This window comes from Bubalus kerabau, chromosome 19 (assembly GCF_029407905.1).
Source record: "Bubalus kerabau isolate K-KA32 ecotype Philippines breed swamp buffalo chromosome 19, PCC_UOA_SB_1v2, whole genome shotgun sequence".
Lineage (NCBI taxonomy): Eukaryota > Metazoa > Chordata > Mammalia > Artiodactyla > Bovidae > Bubalus > Bubalus kerabau.
This window is the reverse complement of record NC_073642.1, coordinates 8,208,451-8,236,320: the sequence shown is the minus strand read 5'-3', so window position 1 is coordinate 8,236,320 and position 27,870 is coordinate 8,208,451. Positions and strand designations below refer to the sequence as shown.

The 27,870-nt window shown below is 41.5% G+C and overlaps 1 protein-coding gene across 4 annotated transcripts in view; it reads right to left on the bottom strand.

Annotated features, from left to right (window-relative positions):
- The window catches only part of TTC23 (tetratricopeptide repeat domain 23), a 163,228-nt gene that overhangs the window by 77,889 nt on the left and 57,469 nt on the right, over positions 1–27,870 (bottom strand). For all 4 annotated transcript variants that reach the window (XM_055556512.1, XM_055556514.1, XM_055556515.1 and 1 more), the window contains 3 exons: positions 17,486–17,609; positions 11,929–12,079; positions 11,614–11,739 (listed from right to left, as the gene is read on the bottom strand). In XM_055556512.1, the coding sequence (XP_055412487.1) occupies positions 11,614–11,739; positions 11,929–12,079; positions 17,486–17,609 (401 nt within the window). The remainder of the gene's footprint in view (positions 1–11,613; positions 11,740–11,928; positions 12,080–17,485; positions 17,610–27,870) is intronic.

Genomic DNA, 27,870 nt, shown 5'->3' with positions numbered 1-27,870 from the left:
TCCAACACTGAACCAGGAAGAAATAGAAAATATGAACAGACCAATCACAACTAATGAAATTGAAACTATGATTAAAAATCTTCCAACAAACAAAAGACCAGGAACAGATGCCTTCACAGGCAAATTCTATCAAACATTTAGAGAAAAGCTAACACTCGTCCTTCTTAAACTCTTCCAAATAATTGCAGAGGGAGGAACACTCTGAAGCTCATTCTATGAGGCCACCATCCCCCGGCACAAAAACCAGACTAAGATACCACACACAAAAAATTACAGGCCAATATCACTGATAAACATAGACACAAAAATCCTCAACCAAATACTAGCAAACAGAATCCAACAACATATTAAAAGGATCATGCACCACGATCAACTCATATTCATCACAGGGATGCAAGGATTCTTCAATATATGTAAATCAATCAATGTGATACATAATATTAACAAATTGAAGAATAAAAATTGTATGATACTCTCAATAGATGCAGAAAAAGCTTTTGACAAAATTCAACACCCATTTATGATAAAATCTCTCCAGAAAGTGGGCATAGAGGGAACCTACTTCAACATAATAAAGATCATATATTACAAACCCACAACAAACATCATTCTCAATAGTGAAAAACTGAAAGCGCTTCCGCTAAGATCAGGAACAAGACAAGGGTTCCCATTCTTACCACTATTATTCAACATAGTTTTGGAAAGCCTAGCCTTGGCAATCAGAGAAGAAAAAGAAATAAAAGTAATGTAAATTGGAAAAGAAAAATAAAACTGTCATTGTTTGTAGATGACATGATACAATACACAGAAAATCCTAAAATATGCCCCCAGAAAACTAGTAGAGCTAATCAAAGAATTTAGTAGAGTTCCAGGGTACAAATACACAGAAATCTCTTGCATTTCTATACACTAACAACAAAATGTCAGAAAGAAAAATTAAGAAACAATTTCACTTACCATTGCAACAAAGAAAAAATACATAGGTATAAACCTACTTAAGGAGATAAATGACCTGTATTCAGCAAACTATAAGATACTGATGAAATAAACCAAAGATGACACAAATAGAAGGAGAGACATACCATGTCCTTGGATTGAAAGAATCAATGTCATGAAGATGACTATACTACCCAAAGAATCTACAGATGCAGTGAAATCCCTATCAAATTACCAATGGCATTTTTCACAGAATTAGAACAAAAAATTTTACAATTTTTTATAGGAACACAAGAGACCCCAGATAGTAAAAACAATCTTAAGAAAGAAAAACAGAGCTGGAGGAATCAGGCTCCCTGACTTCAGACTATACTACAAATCTACAGGCATTTGCAGTATGGTATTGGCACAAAAACAGAAACATAGATCAATGAAACAGGAGAGAAAGCTCAGATATAAACCCATGCACAGATGGTAACCTAATCTATGATACAAGAGGCAAGAATATACAACAGAGAAAAGACAGTTTCTTCAATAAGCTGTGCTGGGATAACTGGACAGCTACATGTAAAAGAATGAAATGAGAACATTCCCTAATATCACACAGAAGTAAACTCAAAATGGATTAAAGACCTAAATGTAAGGCTGGACAATTAAACTCCTAGACAGAAACATAGGCAGAATACTTTTTGACATAGATCACAGCAAGATCTCTTTTGATACACCTTCTAGAGTAATGAAACCAAAAGCAAAAATAAACGAATGGGGCCTAATTAAACGTAAGTTTTTGTAAGTAAAGGAAACCATAAATAAAACAAAAAGACAACCCTCAGAATGGGAGAAAATACTTGCAAATGAAGCAACTGGCAATGAATTAATCTCCAAAATATATAAACAACTTATGCAGCTCAATAACAAAAAGACACAAAACAACACAATAAAAAAATGGGCAGAAGAACTAATAGACATTTTTCCATAGAAGACATATGGGTGGCCAACAAACACATGAAATGCTCAACATCACTAATTATTAGAGAAATGCAAATCAAAACTACAATAAATTATCACCTTATACCAGACAGAATAGCTATCATCAAAAAATCTACAAACAATAAATGCTGGAGAGGGTATGGAGAAAAGGGATGGGAATGTAGGTTAATAGAACTACTTTGGAGAACAGTATGAAAGTTCCTTAAAAAACTAAAAATAGAACTACCATATGACCTAGCAATCTCATTCCTGGGCACATACCCAGATAAAAACATAATTCAAACAGATCCATGCACCCCAATGTTTGTCGCACCATTATTTATAATAGCCAGGACATGGAAGCAACCTAAATGTCCATTAACAGAGGAATGGATCAAAAAGATGTGGTACATGTATACAGTGAAATCACTCAACCATAAATCAGAATGAAATTGTGTCATTTACAGAGACATGGATGGACCTAGAGGCTGTCATATGGAGTGAAGTGTTAGAAAAAGACATATTGTACATTAGTGCATATATGTGCTATCCAGAGAAATGGTACATATGAACCTATCTGTAAAGCAGAAATAGAGAGAGATGGAGAACAATCATATTGACACCAATTGAGGGGAAAAGGAGGGTGGGATGAATTGGGAGGTTGGGACTGATACATATACACTACTATGTATAAGATAGAGAACTAGTGAGAAATGACTGTACAGTGCAGAGAACTCACTCGGTGCTCTGAGGTGGTCTAATGGGAAGGAAATCCAAACATGAGGGGATGTGTGTATACATGTGGCTGCACAGCAGAAACTAACGCAGTGGTGTAAAGCAGTAGACTCCAGTTTAGAAAAGTGGTCTGTGCCATGTGGTTGTCTGCTTTCCCAAATTAAAAAAATAACCTAAAATCGTCTTCAATCATGGGGATATGGGATGACCAAGAATAACAGGAAAAACCAAGTTATTTCCTTCTTTGTTAAGCATAAAGCGTTCCGGATACACAGCACTGCATGGGAGGATTTGACTGGACAAACATCTCCTCTGGAGAGCTGTGGGGTGTTTCCTGGGAGCGGGAAAGGGAGGAGCAGTTCGGAGCACAGGAGCATTTGTCAGAGCCTTTATGCCCAAAGGATAAGTGCAGAGAAAGCGATTCTTTAAAGAACCACACCTACCGAGGTGCACCTAAGACACCAAGGACCTCCAGGCGATGGCACGAACTAAATAACAGAAGCTGAGTAGAAGAAGCAAAGCTCGATTTGGAGGCCATTGACTGGGCTAATTTAGTGAGGATGATAGTAAAAGCAAAGGCTATGACTGAGGCATCAAACATTCACAACAAAAGCCCCGGGAATGCTTTACAGGGAAGCGTGTAGAACTAAGTGGGACTCCATCATTCTAATGAGGTGAATGGGGAGGGACACAGGCCACACTTCCTACTCGCCACTGTTTTCTCCATTACCTCCTACCCCCTCTCAGGAAGTACTGGCTAAGGGAGAACCCACCCCCACCTTCTTGCCTCTTTGGAAAACTTGTGTTAGAATCACTTTCCAAATCTGGTGGCTATAATGAATCTAGACGAAGAAAGAGAAAATAAACCCGAGCTTAAAACATACACATGTATATGTATACACACATATCTACATACTGAGATATATATATATATATATAATTTTTAGCTTAGGCACTTCATAAGAGCAAAGACAAACAAAACAAAACAGCCTTCTCAAGTCATAGAAAAAAGTACAGGAAAGAATATTGCAAGCTAGGGGCAGTCTTGAAGTACGGTATCTTACTCTGTGATGTAGGTACTACATGCTTTACAATAAAACCATTTCCAAGATGAAATGGCAGAAAGGCAAAAGCTCAGTTAGATAACAACAATAAAACAGACACTTTTTTTAGGCTTATGATGTACTCAGATGCTTTAATGTAGGGTCCATTTTATCACCACAGAATCTCTCTGGGAGGCTGATTGGTCCCATCTCAACAGAAAAGGCAATGGCACCCCACTCCAGTACTCTTGCCTGGAAAATCCCATGGACAGAAGAGCCTGGTAGGCTGCAGTCCATGCTAAGGGTCAGACACGACTGAGCAACTTCACTTTCATTTTTCACTTTCATGCATTGGAGAAGGAAATGGCAACCCACTCCAGTGTTCTTGCCTGGAGAATCCCAGGGACAAGGAAGCCTGGTGGGCTGCCGTCTATGGGGCCGCATAGAGTTGGACACGACTGAAGCGACTTAGCAGCAGCAACAGAAAAGGCGAGGGTGGGACTTGTTCGGGGTCCTCCAGCTGGGAGGGCTGGAAGGACGCTGACGTGAACCCAGGGCCACCTGCCTCTCAGGCCATGCTGTCGAATAGACCATGTCACAATCCTTAGAGATACCAGGGAGGTGTCCTGCTGATGCTCTGAGGACTATCTACTTATCACAGGCACCCTAGAGAGCTAGTTCGGCACAGCAAGCAAGGCCCAGCCAAGTGCTCTCTGGGCAAGCTGTGGAGGACTCCGAACACGACCAATCACGCAGTCGCAGAGAAAGCTAGGGACAGGCCCCGTGTTCCAGAGCGGCAGTCTCAATAGGCCATCACTATCATGCCATGTAGAAAGATTTTAAAAGGGATGTGTGTGTGTGTACAGGTGCATGAACATCGTGTATCCCTGCTTGTTTAAAGACATTATCTGTGTCTGGGGAATCTATCAGTAATTAGGATAGAAAATAATACTTAACACTGGAAAAACTTTGCTTGCTTTTCCTAGTGACTATCTTGGCCCCATTTGAAAAAACAACTGTGCACACAGGAACACAAGATTTGGATTCCCTCTCCAAAGTTGAGAAATAATCACCGAATGAAGCAGTGCGGGGACAGAGAAGGGCAGGTGGAAGGAATGACGCTTCAGGCCACAGTCAGGGATGGGAGGCACGGAGCCTGCGTCACCCTCAGCCCTTATCTGTCGGCTCAAGGAGAAGGGAACTGGCCTTGCCTGAAGGGCACCATAAAAGGCGAGGCAGGAGGAGGACGAGGATGCATGGAAAGATGCCCTTTTAGGAGAAACACAAATCCCGCGAGAGCTGCCTAAGGCATTATCCTGATCTTCCACTTGCAAGACAGGGCAAAAAAAAAAAAGCCCTTGTGGTTGTGAGCATAACTGTAGAAACATCCAAAACCAAAGCCCTGTTACTTTCTAAAGCAGATCGGTTTGGACAAAAGAGTCACACTTCAGTGGAGAAATAAAGTTCACGAAAACCATGCAGTTTAAAGACGTATGTTCCAACGAATATGTTACAGTGAAGAGTAAGGACAAAAAGAAGCAGTGAAGTTTAAAACAACTCCCCTTAAATATAGTAACTTCGGAGGACATCTTGGAACATTAACCTAAATTCTCCGCAGGTATTCAGCACATATGCGTACAAGGCCTGCCATCTGCTGACAAGGTTTGGTACTGCTAGTTTGGAAAGGATTGAGGAGGCAGTGGATTTTGTCCGAGGATAATTTACTCAATTTTGTAGCAAGTGCTTAACATTAATTACAAATAACATTAGTCAAGTCTCAACAAATATCAGATCTTGGTCCTCATATCTGTATATATTTCCTGTTTTACAATATAAGACAGAACACCTACTTCTGGGCAGGAAGAAATTCTGGACTGGTAGCCCTCCCAGTTACTACTCTCTTCCTCCTGTTAGGTAAATGGAATCATACGGTATGAATTCTTTTCAGTCTTGCTTATTTCATAAATATCATGTTTGTGGGAGTCACCCATCATATTAAGCATAGGAGTATCCTGATCACTTTCTTTCTATGAACAGATCACAATCTTATCTACTCTACTGCTGATGAACATCTGAACTTCCTAATTCTCGGCTGTTACAAATAGCATAGCTCTGGACGTTCTTGGCTATGTCTTTTGGTGAACATATGTCTGCATTTCTGTTGGGTGTATGTTTGGAAGTGATACTGCTGGGTCATAGAGTATTAAGTATGGACAGAGTAACATGGAAACATATATTACCATATGTAAAATAGCCAGCCAATGGGAATTTGCTGTGTGACTCAGGGAACTCAAACTGCTTGGTAACAGCCTAGAAGGGTGGGAAGGGGTGGGATGGGGTGGGAGGTTCAGGAGGGAGGGGACATATGTATATCTATGGCTGATTCCTGTTGATGTATGGCAGAAACCAACACAATACTGTAAAGCAATTATCCTTCAATTAAAAATAAATAATTAAAAAAACCCTTAGTAATAAAGCTAAAATTTTCTAAAGTAGCTACACCAAATATATTCTAAACAACCACATATGAGCAAACACATGAGAGCACTACATACTTGCCAACTCGATGTTACGGGTCTTTTAAAAATTTTAGCAATGTTAGTGGAAATGCAGTAGTGTCCTGTAAATTTAATTTTTATTTCCCTGGTGACTAATGAGAGGAATGTCATCTAATACGTTTAATAGCTATGTGGGTATCCTTTTTTTTGAAAAGGCTATTGCCGGGAGTTCCCTGGAAGTCCAGTGGTTAGGACTAGGCACTTTTACTGCTGTAGTTCACTACCTGGACGGGGAACTAAGATCCCACAAGCTGCACGGTGCAGCAAGAAAAAAAAGTCTCTTGCCCACATTTCTATTCAGTTATTTGTCTTTGTTTTATTGACATATAGGAGTTCAGTAAAGATTCTAGTTATGAGCCCTTTTTCAGTTACATGTATTACCAATAACATCTTCCTCTTTGTTCTTGTCTGTGGATGAAATATACACCAATTTAAGTACAGACCAATAGAACATCAAGCAGAAGGGAAGAGGGACTTCCCTGGTGGCTCAGATGGTAAAGAATCCACCTGCAATGCAGGAGACCTGAGTTCGACCCTTAGGTTGGGAAGATCCCCTGGAGGAGGGCATGGCAACTGACTCCAGTATTCTGGCCTGGGGAATCCCCATGGACAGTGGTGCCTTGTGTGCAACAGTCCATGGGATTGCAAAGAGTTGGATATGACTGAGCGACTAAGCACACACAGAAGGGAAGGGAGAATTAACATACGTAAGTTCCTTACTTAAGAACTTACTTAAGAATGGTCAAACTACCGCACAATTGCACTCTTCTCAACGCTAGCAAACTAATGCTCAAAATTCTCCAAGCTAGGCTTCAACAGTATGTGAACAGAGAACTTCCAGATGTTCAAGCTGGATTTAGAAAAGGCAGAGGAACCAGAGATCAAATTGCCAACATCCACTGGATTATAGAAAAAGCAAGAGAATTCCAGAAAAACATTTACTTCTCCTTCACTGACTACGCTAAAGCCTTTGACTCTGTGGATCACAACAAACTGTGGAAAATTCTTAAACAAATGGGACTACCAGACCACCTGACCTGCCTCCTGAGAAATCTGTATGCAGATCAAGAAGCAACAGTTAGAAATGGACATGGAACAACAAACTGGATCCAAATTGGGAAAGAAGTACGTCAAGCCTGTATATTGTCACCTGCTTATTTAACTTATATGCAGAATACATCATGGGATTGGCTGGATGAAGCACAAGCTGGGATCAAGATTGCCAGAAGAAATATCAATAACCTCAGATACACAGATGACACCATCCTTATGGCAGAAAGCGAAGAGAAACTAAAGAGCCTCTTGATGAAAGTGAAAGAGAAGAATGAAAAAGCTGGCTTAAAACTCAACATTAAAAAAACGAAGATCATGGCATCTGGTCCCATCACCCACATGAATGGGTTCCATACCATTCATGGCAAATAGATGGGGAAACAATGGAAACAGTGACAGATTTTATTTTCTTGGGCTCCAAAATCACTGCAGATGGTGACTGCAGCCATGAAATTAAAAGAAGCTTGCTCCTTGGAAGAAAAACTATGACCAACCTAGAAAGCATATTAAAAAGCAGAAATATTACTTTACTGACAAGGGTTTGTATAGTCAAAGCTATGATTTTTCCAATAGTCAGGTATGGATGTGAGAGTTGGACTATAAAGAAAGCTGAGGGCCAAACAATTGATGCTTTTTAACTGCGATGTTGGAGAATACTCTTGAGATTGCTTTGGACTGCAAGGAGATCCAACCAGTCAATCCTAAAGGAACCCAGTCCTGAATATTCACTGGAAGGACTGATGCTAAAGCTGAAGCTCCAATACTTTGGCCAGCTGATGTGATCAGAGCCAACTCATTGGAAAAGACCCTGATGCTGGGAAAGATTGAAGGCAGGAGGAGAAGGGGACGACAGAGGATAAGATGGTTGGATGGCATCACCAATTCGATGGACACGAGTTTGAGCAAGCTCTGGGAGTTGGTGATGGACAGGGAAGCCTGGTGTGATGCAGTCCATGGGGTCGCAAAGAGTTGGACACGACTGAGCGACCGAACTCAACTGAAATTCCTTATATTATCTAGAAAGTATTTAATTGACTAATTATATTAGAGTGTAATACACCAGGGACACATGCAAAAAATTCTATGGTAATCACTAGAAGAAAAAAATAACATAATGTATAACTCATCAGTTAATAGGGAAGTGGAATGACAAAAATATTTGACTAAACTAAAGAAGGCAAGAAAGGAGAAGGAAAGAAACATAAAATTGATAGGCAAAAGGAAATAAAAAACTCAAATATATCAATAATTAAACAAAAAATATGAAGACTGAAAATTAAGAGATAGAAAAAGATAATATAGGAAAATTGATATCAAGAAAGCTGGAGTATCAATTTTAATATCAGCCAAAATAGATAGGGAACAAAGAAGAGCAATATATACTGACAAATAAAATAATAGATTAAGAAGATAGGCTGTTTAACTCTCCTCCCACCCAACAGAATATATTAGAGTATATAAAACAATGACTGGCAGAACCATGGGGAGCTATAGATGGATCAATAGTTATTGTTCAAAATTTAAGCACACTTACCTTAAGAACTAATGTATCAAATTGGCAAAAGATAAAAAAAATATAAATTTGAGTAACAGAATTAATAAAGTTACCATACTAAGGAATTATTAGAACCTTAAACACAATGAGTAAAGAATACAGCTTCCCTTTGTAGCACACTTGGAACATGCACAAAAATTGATTATGGACTAGGTCACAAAGAAGCTTCAGTAAATTTCAAAGAGTTGATCCTATACAAATATGTTTCTGCCCACAATGCAGTAAAATTACAAATTGATAACATCAGAATATTTTTGGAAAAAACCCCATATATCTGTAAACTAGAACACACATCATTTGAATAATCCTTGGATTAAAGACTAATTATAGAGTAAGTTATGAACTTACTAAGACTTGATGTGAGAGACAGTGCTCCATGTTAAAACATGTGGGATGGGTTAAAGTAAGACTCACAGAGACATTTTGGAGAATATCTTTGATATTTTGGTGGGAAAGACTTTGTAAATAAACCTCCAAAGCATAAATCAGAAGGTTAAAAATTAATGGATTTGACTCTAGAAAATTCAAGTTTCACATCATAAAGAACATCATAGACAAAACTAATAAATGAGCAATAGATAAAAGAAAATGTTTGTAGTATTACCAATCTATAATACACAAGAAAATCTCAGCTATTAATAAAAAAATACATGAAATCCCAAAAGAAAAACCAGAAAGAATGCTAACAGGCTGTTCATAGGAGGGGAACCCAAATGGCTACACTGTACGTGAAGAGGTACTCAAACTCACCAATAAGAGAAAAGTAAGTAGAATTAACAAGTGCTGGTAAAGAATCTACCTACAATGTGGGAGACCTGGGTTCAATTTCTGGGTTGTGAAGATCCCCTAGAGAAGGGAAAGGCTACCCACTACAGTATTCTGGCCTGGAGAGTTCCATGGACTGGATAGTCCATGGGGTTGCAAAGAGTTGGACATGACTGAGTGACTTTCACTTTTCACTTTTATATGCATCAAGGTGACAAAGGTTAGAAAGACCAACTATGCCAAGGACTGTCGGGGATGTGAGAAAACAGGAATCCGTGTGCCCCGCAAGTGGGAGTGCAGATGAGTGTAGCAATTGGCTAGCGTGGTGCCCTTGAAGTATGAGTGTACCCTGTGACCATGTAATCCTATCCCTGGAGCACAAGCCTCAGAAAAAGTCTTCCTGAGACTCCTAAGTGGAGCTGCACAAGGATATTCATGGCAGCACCACTGTGGGAGCTGGGCACGAGCTGAATACCACGGCTAGCAGGACGGACATGCACAGGAGGGCAGATACACTCTACGGAGCACAACAGAGCAGGCCACGGAGCACAACAGAGCAGGCCGCGGCGCTGCACAGGCAACAGCTGGATAAAAGCCAAGTGGACAAAAGCGAGAAACAGAGTGAGACACACGTGGCAAATTCATACAGACCTAAAATGTACAAATGCAGAAAACAATACTATTTATTATTCAGAGATGCAAATTTAAAGACATAGGTCATTGTTTAAAAAGGTGTTTATGAGGGACTTCCCTGGTGGTCCAGGAGTTAATATGCCACCTTCCAAAGCAGGGGGTGAGGGTTAGATCCCTGGTAGGGGACCTAAAATCCCACATGCCTTGAGATCAAAAAACTAAAACATAAAACAGAAAGCAATATTGTAACAAATTCAATAAAAACTTTAAAAATGGGCCACATCAAAAAAATGTTAAAAAAAAAGAAAGGTATCTAAGATATGTACGAGACAGAATGAGAATAAGGATCAGAGATAGAAGGGGAAAACTCAGTTTAAAAAAGGATACCAAAAGTTCGCATGGACTGATGAATTCTCTGTATTTCACATCCAAAACACTCCCAAATAAATTAACACGAGTAGACTTATGATCACAAAAATGTCTGTAAAAGCATGAATCAAAGTTAGCCCTTCCCAGCTTCCATTCATATGGAAGCAGTAGGTGTGCTCCTTCGGGGCCCTTTCCTTCTTAAAAATGAGTCCACTGGGTCCCTGAGGTCTCTTGGGAATCAAGCAGTCTGATTATTAAGTTAGTGAATTCTTCCAGCTTGGGTTAAGGGTCGCCACGTAGGTCTGCTGGGGATTCTGTGCTTCTTCTAGAACAGACATTTCTCTGCCCTCTTCTTTCCACAAACACACCCTTTCAGAGTGTGCAAATCCTGTCACCCCACTGCTCTGAGGATTGGCTTGGGGTTGGCCTTTGGAAAGGGATAGATGAGCTGTCCACCCAAGGCTCCTTCCCCAGGCTCCAAGCATTTTCTCTCTTCCACCGGGGTTTACTTGGTGAGTGTAGGGTGGGGTTAGGGAGAATGGGGAACAATCCTCTCATTCTCATGGATTCAGATATCTCTAAGATCTTTCTCCTTTGAGGCCCTAATCATAAAATCAACATATTGAAACAGTTTAGACTAGAACAGTAGGGGAGGAAAGGAAAACGGGGCTGGGGGAAGCAAAGGGAACAGGAGTGTGAGGAGAGGGGCAGGGAGAGCAGGCGAGAAAGAGAAAACCAAGAGGATGACACCAGGGCTCTAGGACCAGGGGCGGGTGTGGGAACACCACACACCTAGTGACGAGCACCCCTTTGATTTGTGTAAGCCTTGGTTGCGGCTGCTCTGCCACGACTGTGGTCCCCCCTCTTACTGCTGGAAGATGGCTGTGGAGAAGCCACGGCAATGTCATGGAGAAGCTCCTTCTGTTTGAAGACAGAATCTTCTGGCAAAGAACCTCCAGCAATCACGTATATGGAAGGTCCTAAACTGGAAACTTACTGTGCAAATGACAATTTGATCCGCGCTTGAATTTCCATCCATTCTTCTTTTATAATCTTTCCACATTGGAGCATCTCCTTTGAAAGTATCTCTGCCTTTGTCAAATTCTTTGAAGCTTCCTTGAACCTGAGTTGTGTTCAGAAAACTTTATATCTGGTGCTGCATTCTGGGGCCCCGGCTCCTGGACATCCTTGCCTCTCATACTGCCCATCACCCTTCCTGAGCCACCGGTCGACTTTTGATTTGGCCTTTAAAATTAAATGCAAGCACTATGAATGGTATTTCTACCTGTAAAGATTAGAGGCAAAAGGATACTTTTGAAGGGAGAGTAAGGCTTGCCCCAAGGTATGGAACAGCTCAACCGAACACTTGAAAACATCTGTATTGTCATTGTATGGAGGCGCAATGGAGCTGGTGAGGATTTCTTTGGCTTTTTCTGCATGCTGTTTTGCTTGTAGTGACATTCCTGTGACAAAAAAAAAAAAAAAAAAGAAAAAGAAAAGAAAGGAAGTCTCAGTTTCTCTTTCACTTCAGTTGGACAGGAATATAGTTGATTTTGGCCAGGGAATCTAATGCGATGACTTCACATATCTGCAACTGGCACGTGGAGCTGTATCAGGGCAGCGTCAAACACCATCATCACTGGAAGAAACAATCACTGGAAGTTCTCAAGATAAAAATGTTTCCTCCACATGCTCTTTTTGGAAATTAACAGAATAAGCAGAAACTGAACAGCTCTGAAACTTCACCAATATCAGATACAAAATGTTATAAATAATTATAAAAAACAAAAGGAATTTACAAAGACTATAGCATTCTGGGAAGGAAATAAAATTTTCATAAATTTTGCTTCTGGCTTTGTGATACCAGTCTTAATGGAATACTAAAAATTCTGAATCTTCTGCTCACCCATCCATAATCATAACTTTAAAGTTGCTTTAATATAATACAAATATGATGATATCTACCAAGACTGACAAACAATTCCAATGAGATAAGGGGCTAATGTGCTACAATCTCTTATTTCCATGTGGTAAACACATGGAGTTTAAAAACCAGTTACTACCAAGAACTAATTCCCAGCGGGTTCTAGTATTCTTCCACTGGCATATTCATTTGTGGAAAAGGTGATATTAGGAGTATCAGGACTTCTCACTTTCCCATACCCTCCCCTTCTTCCCTACAACAACACACCCCTCCACTCATATCCCAATACTCCTGGTCTTACATTCTTCATTACAAGGAATTGTACCTTCAATCTCTAAAAAAAAAAAAAAATAAAGCTGTCAAAATGTGAAGTTCATTCTGCTCCTATGTCTATAAAACAGAATAGATTTTCTGATGGAGAAAATCCAGGGCATGCATTTGCTGTATCAATAAGGGAACTCAAACAGGGCCTCTGTGATAGGCTGAAGGATGTGATGGGGAGGAAGATGGGAGAGAAGGGACATGGGTGTACCGATGGCTGATTCTTGCTGATGTGTTTTTCTTGCAGAAAAACACAAAATTCTGTAAAGCAATTATCCTTCAATTAAAAAATTAAAAAAAGAAGAAGAAATAAATAAATACAGGCAAAAAGAGAAAAATCCAGGGTATGCTATTTTTGTAGGAGCACTTACAGAATTTTGTCTTTTTTTTTTAAAGCACATAATCAACCTACCAGAAATTTATTAGTGCCAATAACATAGCAATATTATAAAAGACATGATCAGTTTAGTTTAGTTCAGTCACTCAGTCGTGTCTGACTCTTTGCAACCCATGGACTGCAGCATGCCAGGCTTCCCTGTCCATCACCAACTCCCAAAGCTTGCTCAAACTCATGTCCATCGAGTTGGTGATGCCATCCAACCATCTCATTCTCTGTTATCCCTTTTCCTCCTGCTTTCAATCTTTCCCAGCATCAGGGTCTTTTCCAATGAGTCAGTTCTTCGCATCAGGTGGCCAAAGTATTGGAGTTTCAGCTTCAGCATCAGTCCTTCCAATGAATATTCAGGACTGATTTCCTTTAGGATTGACAGGTTGGATCTCCTTGCAGTCCAAGGGACTCTCAAGAATCTTCTCCAACACCACAGTTGAAAAGCATCCATTCTTCAGTGCTCAGCTTTCCTTATGATCCAACTCTCATATCCATATGTGACTATTGGAAAAACCATAGCTTTGACTAGAGAAACCTTTGTCAGCAAAGTGATGTCTCTGGTTTCTAATATGCTGTCTAGGTTGGTCATAGCTTTTCTTCCAAAGAGCAAGTATCTTTTAATTTCATGGCTGCAGTCACCATCTGCAGTGATTTTGGAGCCCCAAAATATAAAGTCTGTCACTGTTTCCATTGTTTCCCCATCTATTTGCCATGAAGTGATGGGACCAGATGCCATGATCTTAGTTTTCTGAATGTTGAGTTTTAAAGCAACTTTTTCACTCTCCTCTTTCACTTTCATCAAGAGGCTCTTTAGTTCTGCTTCGCTTTCTGCCATGAGGGTGGTGTCATCTGTGTATCTGAGGTTATTGATATTTCTCCTGGCAATCTTGATTCCAGCTTGTGCTTCATCCAGCCCAGCATTTCTCATGATGTACTTTGCATATAAGTTAAATAAGCAGGTGACAATATACAGCCTTGACGTACTCCTTTCCTGATTTGGAACCAGTCTGTTGTTCCATGTCCAGTTCTAACTGTTGCTTCCTGACCTGCACACAGATTTCTCAAGAGGCAGGTAAGGCGGTCTGGTATTCCCATCTCTTTCAGAATTTTCCACAGTTTATGGTGATCCACACAGTCAAAGGCTTTGGCACAGTCAATAAAGCAGTAGATGTATTTCTGGAACTCTCTTGCTTTTTCAATGATCCAACAGATGCTGGCAATTTGATCTCTGGTTCCTCTGCCTTTTCTAAATCCAGCTTGAACATCTGGAAGTTCACGGTTCACATACTCTTGAAGCCTCACTTGGAGAATTTTGAGTATTACTTTGCTAGTGTGTGAGATGAGTGTAATTGTGCAGTAGTTTGAACATTCTTTGACATTGCCTTTCTTTGGGATTGGAATGAAAACTGACCTTTTCCAGTCCCATGCCCACTGCTGAGTTTTCCAAATTTGCTGGCATTTTGGGTGCAGCACTTAACAGCATCATCCTTTAGGATTTGAAATAGCTCAACTGGAATTCCATCACCTCCACTAGCTTTGTTCATACTGATGCTTCCTGAGGCTCACTTGACTTTACATTCCAGAATGTCTGGCTCCAGGTGAGTGATCACACCACTGTGGTTATCTGGGTCGTGAAGATCTTTTTGGATAGTTCTGTGTTTCTTGCCACCTCTTCTTCACATCTTCTGCTTCTGTTAGGTCCATAGCATTTCTGTCCTACATTGTGCTCATCTTTGCATGAAATATTCCCTTGGTATCTCTAATTTTCTTGAAGAGATCTCTAGTCTTTCCTATTCTATTGTTTTCCTCTATTTCTTTGCATTGATCACTGAGGAAGGCTTTCTTATCTCTCCTTGTTATTCTTTGGAACTCTGCACTCAAATGGGTTTTCAGTTCCTTTTCTCCTTTGCTTTTAGCTTCTCTTCTTTTCTCAGCTATTTGTAAGGCCTCAAACAACCATTTGTCTATTTCTTCAAGGAACTTGAACTCAACCTACTGGAGGCAGAATGGGTTGAGGTTCAAGAATGCTAGCCCTGAAATCACACTGCCCAGAAAGGATTTCCTGCTCCATCAGTTACCCAGAAATTTTGGCCTTATCTTTCTGGACTGTAGACAGAGAAAATACCATTACCTGCCTCATAGCACAGTAGTGAAGTGTGTGTGTGTGTGTGTGTGTGTGTGTATGTGTTAACTCACTTCAGTCGTTTCTGACTCTTAGCGACCCCATGGACTATAGCCCATCAGGCTCCTCTGTCCATGGGATTCTAAGCAAGAATACTGGAGTGGATTGCCATGCCCTCCTCCAGGGGATCTTCTGGATCCAGAGATTGAACCTACGCCTTTTAAGTCTCCTGCATTGGCATGAAGGTACTTTACCATTAGCGCCATCTAGTGATGATTAAATGAAATTATATGTGGAAAATAGCATGGTGCCTGGCACTCAATGAGACCTCAGTAATTAGTAGATACTGCTTTTATTTTAATTTGAGTAAAAAAAAAGTCCATAATGAAGAAAGGTAGCAGACTGTGGTGGGAAAGCATCACTTAAAATCCCAGATGCCAGGACATTGGCACTGGCAACCAAAATCCTAGATCTGAGTCTTGGGTCAGCTATTAACAGTCTGACCTGGGGCAGCCTGTTTCAAATCAAACTAGCTGTTTCCTCTGAATCTAGAAAACAGGGGGTAGAGGGGTGTGGTTTGAACTAGATGATCTCCAGGGTCCCCTCTGGCTCTAACAGTCTTTGATCTAACGGGTAGGACCAGTCTACAGTCAGGTTCAGCTAAGTTTGTTGGGTGGCAGTTGTAAGCATAGCATTGTGGTGTTTTCCACTTCACTCCATTTACTCACTCATTGGGTCGATCCATGAGGCTGGGAAGGCAGCAGCATCATTATCAACATCATCTCTTTTCAGCTGAAGGGACAGAGACGTGCTCTTGTGCGTCTTGTCCACAGTTGCCAGTCTGTTTTTGCCTTCTCTGCATCTATTCTCCCTTGCCCTCTTTTCTTTTGCGAATGCCCCTGCACACTCAGTCCACGTGATTTAGCCAAGGCCAGCCTCTCCCCCAGGATCCAATGGAAGCAAAGTCAGGTCTTGCCAATCAGACCATGTGCGTATGCTCAGTTGCTAGGTCATGTCCGACTTTTGGCAAGCACATGGACTGCAGCCTGTCAGGCTCCTCTGCCCACAGGATTCTCCAGGCAAGAATACTGGGGTGGGGGTTGCCATTTCCTCAGACTAGTTCTTGTCTTTGGCATACAACCCAAGTCATCCCAATAAGAATCCCCAAACTGTGAGATTTTGGTCAAGATACATTCTTTTTTATCCTGGGAATGCTGAGGAGGGAAACCTGAAGCTGCTGGCAACCTTGCTGCCACCAATGTGGGCAAAGTTGGGCTAAGAATGGAGCCAATACAGAGGAAAGCAGAGTCAAGTGCTGGAGAAAGAGAGGAACGGAAATCTGATCATGTTGTTTGAAAACGTGGATCTGGCTAAGTCTGCTGCTGCTGCTGCTAAGTCGCTTCAGTCGTGTCCGACTCTGTGCGACCCCATAGACGGCAGCCCACCAGGCTCCCCCATCCCTGGGATTCTCCAGGCAAGAACACTGGAGTGGGTTGCCATTTCCTTCTCCAATGCAGGAAAGTGAAAAGTGAAAGTGAAGCCGCTCAGTTGTGTCCGACTCTTAGCAACCCCATGGACTGCAGCCTACCAGGCTCCTCCGTCCATGGGATTTTCTAGGCAAAAATACTGGAGTGGGGTGCCATTGCCTTCTCCACTGGTTAAGTCTACAGTAAGACTTACCCTTGGATTTTAAGGTGTATGAATCAATAAGTTACCTTTTGCTTACTGCCAGCTTGATTTAGCCTTTTATTTGGGGGGGGAGGGGTTTGGTCTCACAGGCAAGAGATTTTCCATCAATACATATATGAATGGAGTCTATTTTAGGCTCCGACTCTCGACCCTAGGCCATTTCTACAATGCCTTCAAAGCTAACAAATCAATTTTCTCCTAGGAACTGTTTTTAAGATCATAAAGAATAAAGCTCTGCAGGGCTAAAATCTTCCTTCTCTTTTTTGCATATTATATTAGAAAATCATATTGGCTGTGAAAGGAAATGGCTTCTCAGTGTGGAGAGGAGAACATCCAAGGAAACCTGACCCTCCTAAAGTTAAGCCAAGTCTGGGAAAAAAGCAGAAACCAGCCAGCTGATCCTCCGCAGCCTGAGGCAGACTCACCTTTCAGCTGAAGATAACCCTTAGCCAGGTTAACGTGCGCCTCGGCCAGCTTCCAGTGGGAATCACCGTAGCAGATCCTTGTCAGAGCCACGCAGTGCACAAGCTCATGGAGAGCCTTTTTGTACTGAAGGAAGGAAAAATGGGCCCACTAGTTAGACAACAAGGTACAAAATCAATGTGTACTTTTATCCATTCAATATACATTTATAGAGTGATGATTATGGGCCAGGCATGGTTTTAAATATGTGTGATACATCAGAGAACAAAACTAAGATCTGATTTGGGTGGCAGGGTATTCTTCTGGTTGGGTGAAATAGACAATATACATTTAAAAAATGGTAAAATTTATAGTACATTTAAGATTATAGTACAAAGATATGTTTTTGGTGGCAGGGTATTTATCTGGTTGGGTGAAATAGATAATATACATAAAAAACAGTAAAATTTATAGTACATTTAAGTTTATAGTAAGTAGTGGAAAATGTTATGGAATAAAGAAGCTGCCCATAAATGACCAGCTCCTACATCTTCAGACACAAGTAGGCCAGTGGTGGTAGTTTTCAAGTAACACCCTCTAGCTCTCAATTCAAACATCTTCTTTAGTAGCTGGGATATTAGCACAGCCAATGAGGTCAGCAGGACTTTGCAAGCAGATTTTGTTAAAAGAGTAAGAAGCACATTTTCATCCAGTGCCAGGACAAAGAGAATAGTGAATGGTGTGGATTCCAGCTCCAGGTCAGCTTAGAGCAGCAATATTCTCAAAGCAAGGCTGGTGGTTTTAAAATACAGCTCTGAAATTCTTTGACACTCCTTTCATCCAGAGACGGTGGTCTATGCCCCTTTTCCTTGAATCTGGGTTTATGACTGCGTGGTTAAACTAATGTGGAGGCAGTGAGGCAGCACCACTTTTTAGGCCCAGGCCTTAAAGAACCGGCAGCTTCTACTCTCTGTCTCCCCTTAGGTACTCACTCCTGGAACTTGCTATGAGCCGAAAGGTGTCTCCCACCCTCAGATTCATTTGTTGGAGTCCTAAGTACTTCAGAATATAACTACATTTGGAGAGATGAACTTTGAAGAGGTGAAGAAGTTAAAATGAGGCCATCACAATGGGGGCCTCATCTAATATACTGGTGTCCTTATAAGAAGAGAAGGAGACATGAGAAATGGGCACACACAGAGAAATACTTTGTGAGGACACAGAAGGCAGGAGTCAGCAAGGCATGGAGAGAGGGTGCTGAATAAAACCAACCCTTTCAACACCTTGACCTTAGACTTCTAGGCTCCAGAACTGTGAGAAAATACACTTTCTTGGTTGAAGCCACCCAGTCTGTGGCATTTTGCCACGGCAGCCCCAGAAGACTAATAGCTTAACCATGATTTCATGAGGAAGCCTAAGCGGCCCCACAGAGAGGCCTCCACGGAGATGAGCTGATGACAGCGTCAGTCAGCTGCAGAACACTGCCACCCTGGCAGCGGATGCTCCACGCCTGCTGAGCCCAGCTGATGCTGTATGGAGCAGAGCTGGCCAGACCCCACTGAGCTCTGCACAAACTGTAGGCTCATGAGCGAAATTAATGACTGTTTTTGTTTTACACCACTAAGTCTTGGTCTAAGACTGCCTACTCAGGTGGTACTAGTGCTAAAGAACCAGCCTGCCAATGTAGGAGACATAACAGATGAGGGTTCAATCCCTGGGTCGGGAAGATCCCCTGGAGGAGGGCATGGCAACCCACTCCAGTATTCTTGCCTGGAGAATCCCATGGACAGAGGAGCCTGGTGGGCTACAGTCCATAGGGTTGCAAGGAATCCAACATGACTGAAGCTACTTAACACACACACATAAACACACTCGTCTTGGGACGTGATATAGCAATAGATAGCTGGAATAGCAAAAGAGGAGGTAGAAGGTACGCAGCCTAAGGGAGTAAAGCAGAGGAAGAATGGTAAGAATAAGGATAGTGTAGAAAACCCAGGAGAAGACCCAGGATACCCGACCCTCCCAGTCAATGCCTAAGCTCAAAGGACTTGCACTTCCACACAGTTTCCATGTGGGTTAGAAACACTTTCACTGTGAAACATTCCCTTGACAACAGTACATGGCCAGACACTTGACCCCAAGACAGCTGCTTTTTCTGACTTAGCAAGAGAAGCTGAGGGCACACTGTGCTCACTCACAGTGATAAAGGAAGATGGAGCTGTGTTTTTTTCCCATATGTAGTATAGTAAAAGTAACACTTTTCTTACTACAAAAATAATATATGCTCATTATCAAAATGTTGCTGTTGTTTAGTCACTAACCTGTGTCCGATTCTTTCAAGACTCCATGGACTGTAGCCAACCAGGCTCTTCTGTCCACAGGATTTCCCAGGCAAGAATACTAGAGTGGGTTGCCATTTCCTTCTCCAGGGAATCATCCTGACCCAGAGATCAAGCTTGCATCTCCTGCATTGGCAGGCAGATTCTTTACCACTGAGTCAACAGGGAAGGCCCATTATCAAAACACAAGTGAGCAAACAAAAGAAGGAAAAAAGAAAAATCACCTGCCATTGTACCTCTTCAAGATAAGTAGGTAGCTAAATCTTTTTCTATTCTTCATTCTTGTGAATCTATATATCTTTTTCTTTTTAAAAATAGGCTTATAAGCTACATAACTGTTTGCAACTTGTTTTCACAATTTGTGAACATTTCTCCATATCATGTTTTGTGATAATTTTTAATGGCTGTACAGTATTTTACTGTATGGATATATCATAAGTGAGTTATTCAACCCACAAATATTTAAGCACTTAGGTTGTTTTAAAAATTTTTTTCTCTCTGAACATCCTGTGTGGATAGCTTTGCTCATATCTGTAAGTATTTTCTTAGAATGAATTCCTGGGAACATGACAATTGGGTAAAGGATATGCAAAGCCCTGAGGCTTTGCTGGAGTTTGCTAGACAGCTTCCATGAGAAGCTGCCCCCATCCCGCACCTCCCTTCCAGCGTGGCATGTGAGCATGAAATGCCCCTTACGCAGTGCCCAGCACTAGTTGGGGGTTAACTTGCCAATTTGTCAGTTAGCTCTTTCTCCTTGTTTTAGTTTTCATTTTTTTCCTGCAAAGCTAGTAAGGCTGAACATCTTCATGTGTCTATTGGCTTCATGTGTGTGTATTTCTTCTTTTGGGAAACATCTTTTTATGGCCTCTAAGAGCCAGGAAATTTAGGGAATGGCTTCCTCGGACACAGAGCAAACGAACACAGTGTATGAGAAAGAAATAAATTATAAAAACATTGAGAAGTCTAGACAGACAGTTTGCCAAAAAGAGAGGGGGACCTGATCTGATGGTGAATCTGTCCCAACCACAAGACTCCAAGGAAGGGCTATATGCAGCTGAGAGTCTGCCTCTCAGATCACAGCCTGGGTCCTCACTGCCTGCATCAAGGACCAGGGCCAATGCCTAAGCTCAAAGGACTTGCACCTCCACACAGTTTCACTTTGAAACTGTGGCCTGTCCTCGCTCTGCTTTTTTACTTGCTAGAATGTGTAGTCCAGATATCCTTTTTTGATTTTCCAAACTTTACCCTGCCGGTTCCAGTGGCTTTAGCCAACAGGCCTGGGTAAGAGGTAGAAGAGAAGTATGTGTAGGCAGACAATCTCAGAACTGGGATGAGCCTCATATATAATCTAGTTGATCTCCTCAATTTAAGGAAGAAATGTGAGACCAGAAAGGCAAAACAATTTACCACCAAGTGGCAGAATCAGAACTCACAGTCAAGCTCCTTGATGCAAAGTCCAGAGCTCTTCCAACAACATCATTCTTAATATTAAAACACACGACTCTGAGGATCAGTTTGGCCATAAATGGCCAAATGGGCATTTCATACACAGCTCTTGGTATCTAAATACTATTCTGTACTAGGATGAAACAGCATTCCCTGAAACCACAGCTGGAACAGGGAAAGTACAAGATGAAACCAAAAAATCTTGTTGTGCCTGAAATCAAGGAAAGAATTATAGGGACATATCAAGAACTCAGAAGCCAGATTGAAGGGGCTCCCACAGCAAATATACAATAATTTAAGTTTTGATGATGATAATGGATTGTAACACATTGAAAAATAGGATTTCTTGAACCCATATTGATATAAATAAATGAACAATGATGTGTGAAGAAGGGAAGCTCTTCCTTGTAAAAAGAATGCTAATAAACAAATATTGAAAGCATGGCAAAGTCAGAGAATCACCATTTGACAAACATCATAGCAATAACTGATTCAGGTGAGAATCATCAATGCATGTTAGAAGTAAGGGGTGAAGTTTTGATGAGGAATAGGATATATTTATAGTGTTAATAATTCTCCCCACAGGATACTGATTAATTACAAATGGAAGAATAATAATTCTACAGTGAAGAAACCTTCCAGATAGCACCTTAACCAAGTTATCAAATTTAGAATCATAGTAACAAGACAAACAGACATCATATGCCTTCTAGATGGCAACCCACTCCAGTGTTCTTGCCTGGAGAATCCCAGGGATGGCGGAGCCTGGTGGGCTGCCATCTATGGGGTCGCATAGAATCGGACATGACTGAAGCAACTTAGCAGCAGTAGCAGCAAGATGCACCAGAAAGGGCCTTTTTTCAGGTGTGTGGGATTTCTGCCCCAAATATATAATCTGATTCTAATCATCAAGAAAACACATGACAAATTCAAATTGGGGGGTATTTTACAAAACAGTTGGAGTATACGTTTGTGGCACCTGACAAATTCTTTTGTTGAAGCCCTAACCCCCACAATGGGGCATGTGGGGATAAGGCCTCTAAAGATGTAACTAAGGTGAAATGAGGTCATAAAGGTGGGGCCCTGATCCAATAGGATTAGCGTCCTTTTGAGAAGACACACCTTTCTCTCCTCCTTCCCCTACCCTCCAGGCACAAAGGGGAGGCCATGTGAGGACACGGCTCGAAGGTGGTGGTCTACAGCCCAAGGGGTGAGTTCTCACCAGACAGAAGCTCTGCTGGCTCCTTGATCCTGGACTTCCAGTTTCCAGGATTGTGAGGAGTAAATTTCTGTTGTTTAGGCTACCCAATCTGTAGTATTCTATTATAGCAGCCCAAGCAGACTAATCAAGTGCTTTTTACAAATATCAAAATTGTGGAAGACACAGACAGGCTAAGGAACTGATCTGACAGATTTGTTGGTGTTTTGTGCTCGTGCTCAGCTATGTCTGATTCTTTGCAGCCTGCCAGGCTTCTCTATGGAATTCTCCAGGCAAGAATACTGGAGTGGGTTCCTATTTCCTGCTCCATGGGATCTTCCTGACCCAGGGATTGAACCCACCTTTCTTGCATCGGCATGTGGGTTATTTACCACTGAACCACCTAGGAAGGGCTTTTCTAATAGATTAGAGGATACTAAAGAGGCCTTGTGGCTCAGCTGGTAAAGAACCCACCTGTAATGTGGGAGATCTGGGTTTGATCCCTGGGTTGGGAAGATCCCTTAGAGAATTCAGGAATGGGTACCCACTCCAGTATTCTGGCCTGGAGAATTCCATGGACTGTATAGCCCATGGGGTCACAGAGTCAGACATGACTAAGTGACTTTCACTTACTCAAACTCACTCACTCAAAGAGACATAATAATTCTAGTCAGCCAGATTTCATGGACTAAAACATGACTCTGTCTAATATTTTTCCTGTAAAAGATACTACTGAGATAATTGGAGGAATATGATTAAGGTTTATAGATTAGATAATAATATGTACCAATATTAATTTCCTAAGGATTAAAGATTTACTAAGCATGGCCCCACCATCAGAACAAGACCCAGTTTCCCCCTCAGTCAGTCTCTCCCATCAGGAAGCATCCATAAGCCTCTTATCCTCATCCATCAGAGGGCAGACAAAATGAAAACCACAATCACAGAGAACTAACCAAGCTGATTATATGGACCACAGCCTCGTCTAACTCAGTGAAACATGGGAGCTGTGTAGGGCCACCCAAGATGGACAGGTCATGGTGGAGAGTTCTGACAAAACATGGTCCACTAGAGAAGGGAATGGCAAACCCCTTCAGTACTTTTGCCTTGAGAACCCCAAGAACAGTATGAAAAGGCAAAAAGATAGGACACTGAAGAACTCCTCAGGTCTGTAGGTGCCCAATATGCTACTGGAGATCAGTGGAGACGTAATTCCAGAAAGAATGAAGAGATGGAGCCAGAGCAAAAACAACACCAAGTTGTGGATGTGACTGGTGATTGAAGTAAAGTCTGATGCTATAAAGAACAGTACTGTATAGGAACCTGGAATGTTAGGTCCATGAATCAGGGTAAATTGAAAGTGGTCAAAAAGGAGATGGCAATAGTGAACATGGACATTTTAGGAATCAGTGAACTAAAATGGAGTGGAATGGGTGAATTTAACTCAGATGACCATTATATATACCACCGTGGGCAAGAATCCCTTAAAAGAAATGGAGTAGGCCTCACAGTCAACAAAAGAGTGAGAAATGCAGTACTTGGATGCAATCACAAAAATGACAGAATGATCTCTGTTCATTTCCAAGGCAAATCATTCAATATCACAGTAATCCAAGTCTATGCCCCAACCAGTAATGCTGAAGAAGCTGAAGTTGAATGGTTCAATGAAGAACTACAAGACCTTCTAGAGCTAACACCAAAAAAGATGTCCTTTTCATTATAGGGGATTGAAATGCAAAAGTAGGAAGTCAAGAGATACCTGGAGTAACAGGCAAATTTGGCCTTGGAGTACAAAATGAAGCAAAGCAAAGGCTAACAGAGTTTTGCCAAGAGAATGCACTTGTCATAGCAAACACACTCTTCCAACAACACAAGAGAAGACTCTACACATGGACATCACCAGATGGTCAACATTAAAATCAGACTGATTATATTCTTTGCAGCCGAAGATGGAGAAGCTCTATATCGTCAGGAAAAACAAAACCAGGAGCTGACTGTGACTTAGATCATGAACTCCTTATTGCAAAATTCACACTTAAATTGAAGAAAGTAGGGAAAACCACTAGACCATTCAGGTATGACCTAAATCAAATCCCTTATGATTATACAGTGGAAGTGAGAAACAGATTCAAGGGATTATATCTGATAGACAGGGTGCCTGAAGAACTATGGATAGAGGTTCATGACATTTACAGGAGGCAGCAATCAAAACCATCCCCAAGAAAAAGAAATACAAAAAGGCAAAATGGTTCTCTGAGGAGGCCTTACAAATAGCTGAGAAAAGAAGATAAGCTAAAGGCAAAGGAGAAAAGGGAAGATATACCCATTTGAATGCAGGGTTCCAAAGAATAGCACAGAGCGATAAGAAAGACTTCCTCAGTGATCAGTGCAAAGAAATAGAGGAAAATAATAGAATGCAAAAGACTACAGATCTCTTCAAGAAAATTAGAGATAGCAAGAGAACACTTCATGCAAAGATGAGCACAATAAAGGACAGAAATGGTATGAACCTAACAGAAGCAGAAGATGTGAAGAAGAGGTGGCAAGAATACACAGAATAATATACAAAAAGATCTTCACAACCCTAATAAACACAATAGTGTGATCACCCACCTAGAGCCAGACATCCTGGAGTGCAAAGTCAAGTGGGCCTCAGGAAGCATCACTATGAACAAAGCTAGTGGAGGTGATGGAATTCCAGTTGAGCTATTGTAAATCCTAAAAGATGATGCTGTTAAGTGCTATACCCAATATGCCAGGAAATTTGGAAAACTCAGCAGTGGGCACAGGACTGTTGTAAAAGGTCAGTTGTCATTCCAATCCCAAAGAAAGGCAAAGCCAAAGAATGCTCAAACTACTGTACATTTGCACTCATCTCAGTTGCTGGCAAAATAATGCTTAAAATTCTCCAAGCCAGGCTTCAATAGTATGTGAACTGTGAACTTCCAGATGATCAGGCTGGATTTAGAAAGGGCAGAAGAACTGGAGATCAAATTGCCAAGATCTGTTGGATCACAGAAAAAGCAAGAGAGTTCCAGAAAAATATATACTTCTGCTTTATTGACTATGCCAAAGCCTTTGACTGTGGATCGCAACAAATTGGTGGAAAACTCTTCAAGATATGGAAATATCAGACCACCTTACCTGCCTCCTGAGAAATCTGTATGCAGGTCAAGAAGCAACCGTTAGACCTGGACATGGACTACAGACTGGTTCCAAATCGGGAAAGGCGTACATCAAGGCTGTATATTGTCACCCTGCTTATTTAAATTATATGAAGAGTATATCATGCAAAATGCTGGGCTGGATGAAGCACATGCTGGAATCAAGTTTCCTGGGAGAAATATCAATAACCTCAGATATGCAGATGACACCACAATTATGGCAGAAAGTGAAGAGGAACTAAAGAGCCTCTTGATGAAAGTGAAAGAGGAGAGTGAAAAATTTGGTTTAAAACTCAAGATTCAGAAAACTAAGATTATGGCATCTGGTCTATCACTTCATGGCAAATAAATGGGGAAACAATGGAAACAATGACAGACTTTACCTTTTTGGGCTCCAAAATCATTGCCAATAGTGACTGCAACCATGAAATTAAAAGATGCTTGCTCCTTGGAAGAAAAGCTATGACAAACCGAGACAGCATATTAAAAAGCACAGACATCACTTTGCCAACAAATGTCTGTCTAGTCAAGGCTATGGTTTTTCCAGTAGTCATGTATGGATGTGAGAGTTGAACTATAAAGAAAGCTGAGGGCCAAACAATTGATGCTTTTGAACTGTGGTGTTGGAGAAGACTCGTGAGAGTCCCTTGGACTGCAAGGAGATCCAACCTGTCAATCCTAAAGGAAATCAGTCCAATATTCATTGGAATGACTGATGCTGAAACTGAAACTCCAATACTGTGGGCACCTGATGCAAAGAATTGACTCACTGGAAAAGACCCTGATGCTGGGAAAGATTGAAGGTGGGAGGAAAAGGGCAGAACAGAGGATGAGATGGTTGGATGGCATCACCAACTCGATGGATATGAGTCTGAGTGAGCTCCGGGAGTTCGTGATGGACAGAGAGGCCTGGCATGCTGCAGTCCATGGGATTGCAAATAGGTGGACATGACTGAGCGACTGAACTGAAATGAACTTCAATAATTGTAGTGTGGTTATGTTGGAGAAATTCCTTTATTCTTAGGAAATAGGCACTGACATATTGAGGAGTAAAAGACCATGTATTTTTAACTTACTCTCTGATATTCAGAAAAATAATGGCAGTGTGTGTGAAGAAATGTAAAGTAAATGTTACCAATTGGTACATCTTACAACTTTTCTGTAAGTAAGAATGGTATTTCAAGAGGCAAATTAGTCAAGTTAATACTTTCTTAAAAACACATTAAAGGTTTCTAGGGCACTTGAGACTTGGAAAGACTTGCCTCTCCAATGGCATTTTACATCCGCCCAAAGCTTCTTCTCATCACTTCAAACACAGTTACGCTGCTTGCGCCAAACCAAAATTTTATGTGTGCTGTTCCCTCTCCCTAGAGCTCCTCTCCCTCAGCTCCTTTGTGCTGGATCCTTCTCTCCTTCAGGTGTCAGCTCAGATGTCACCTCCTCACAGGGGCCCTACCTTACCTACGACAGGCCCACCGTATTTCCTCCAGAGCACTTGGCACATCTCTGGTTAGCTAGTTATTTACAAAGTGGACTGCTCCTTAGCTGCATGGGGGCATGCAGCTGTCTGTCCTGTTCACCACTGAATCCAGGCGTTCTTCATCTGAACTTCACATCACAGGAAATGATTCGGCACCATTCTAGATGGGCTTCCCTGGTGGCTGAGTGATAAAGAACTTCCCTGCTGATGCAGGAGATGTGGGTTTGATCCCAGCTAGGTAAGATCCTATGGAGAAGGAAATGGCAACCCAGTATTCTTGCCTCAGAAATTCTTGCCAACTCAAAAGAGTTGGACATTACTTAGCAACTGAACAACAACAACCATTTTAGATGCATAGAAGAGAAGTTGATCCTTCACATACACCAAATGCCTTTGGGCACTAGGGCTTGATTCTCTCATATAATTCTGGGGAGCAGGCTGCCAGCTGACACCTACATAGCACACAGACTGGCACATAGTAGGACTAGAGGACATCTGGTGCGTAATGAATATCAAGACCAAATTCACACATTCTCTCCCTGTTCCTGGCTCTTCTTCCTGTATTCACGACAGTAACAAAGGGGACTGACAAGTCCCTGGTCCCCCAAGCTGGCTGAAACCTCAGTCAGGACTGTATATACCCTCTTGGGCTCACTCTTGTCTCTCTACCTCCTATGCCCCCTTTGTTACCAGGTTTCATCGATTCATACTTCCAAATTCTTATCAAAAGATTTCAGTATTTCTACTGCCACTGCCAAAGAATGCTCAAACTACCGCACAA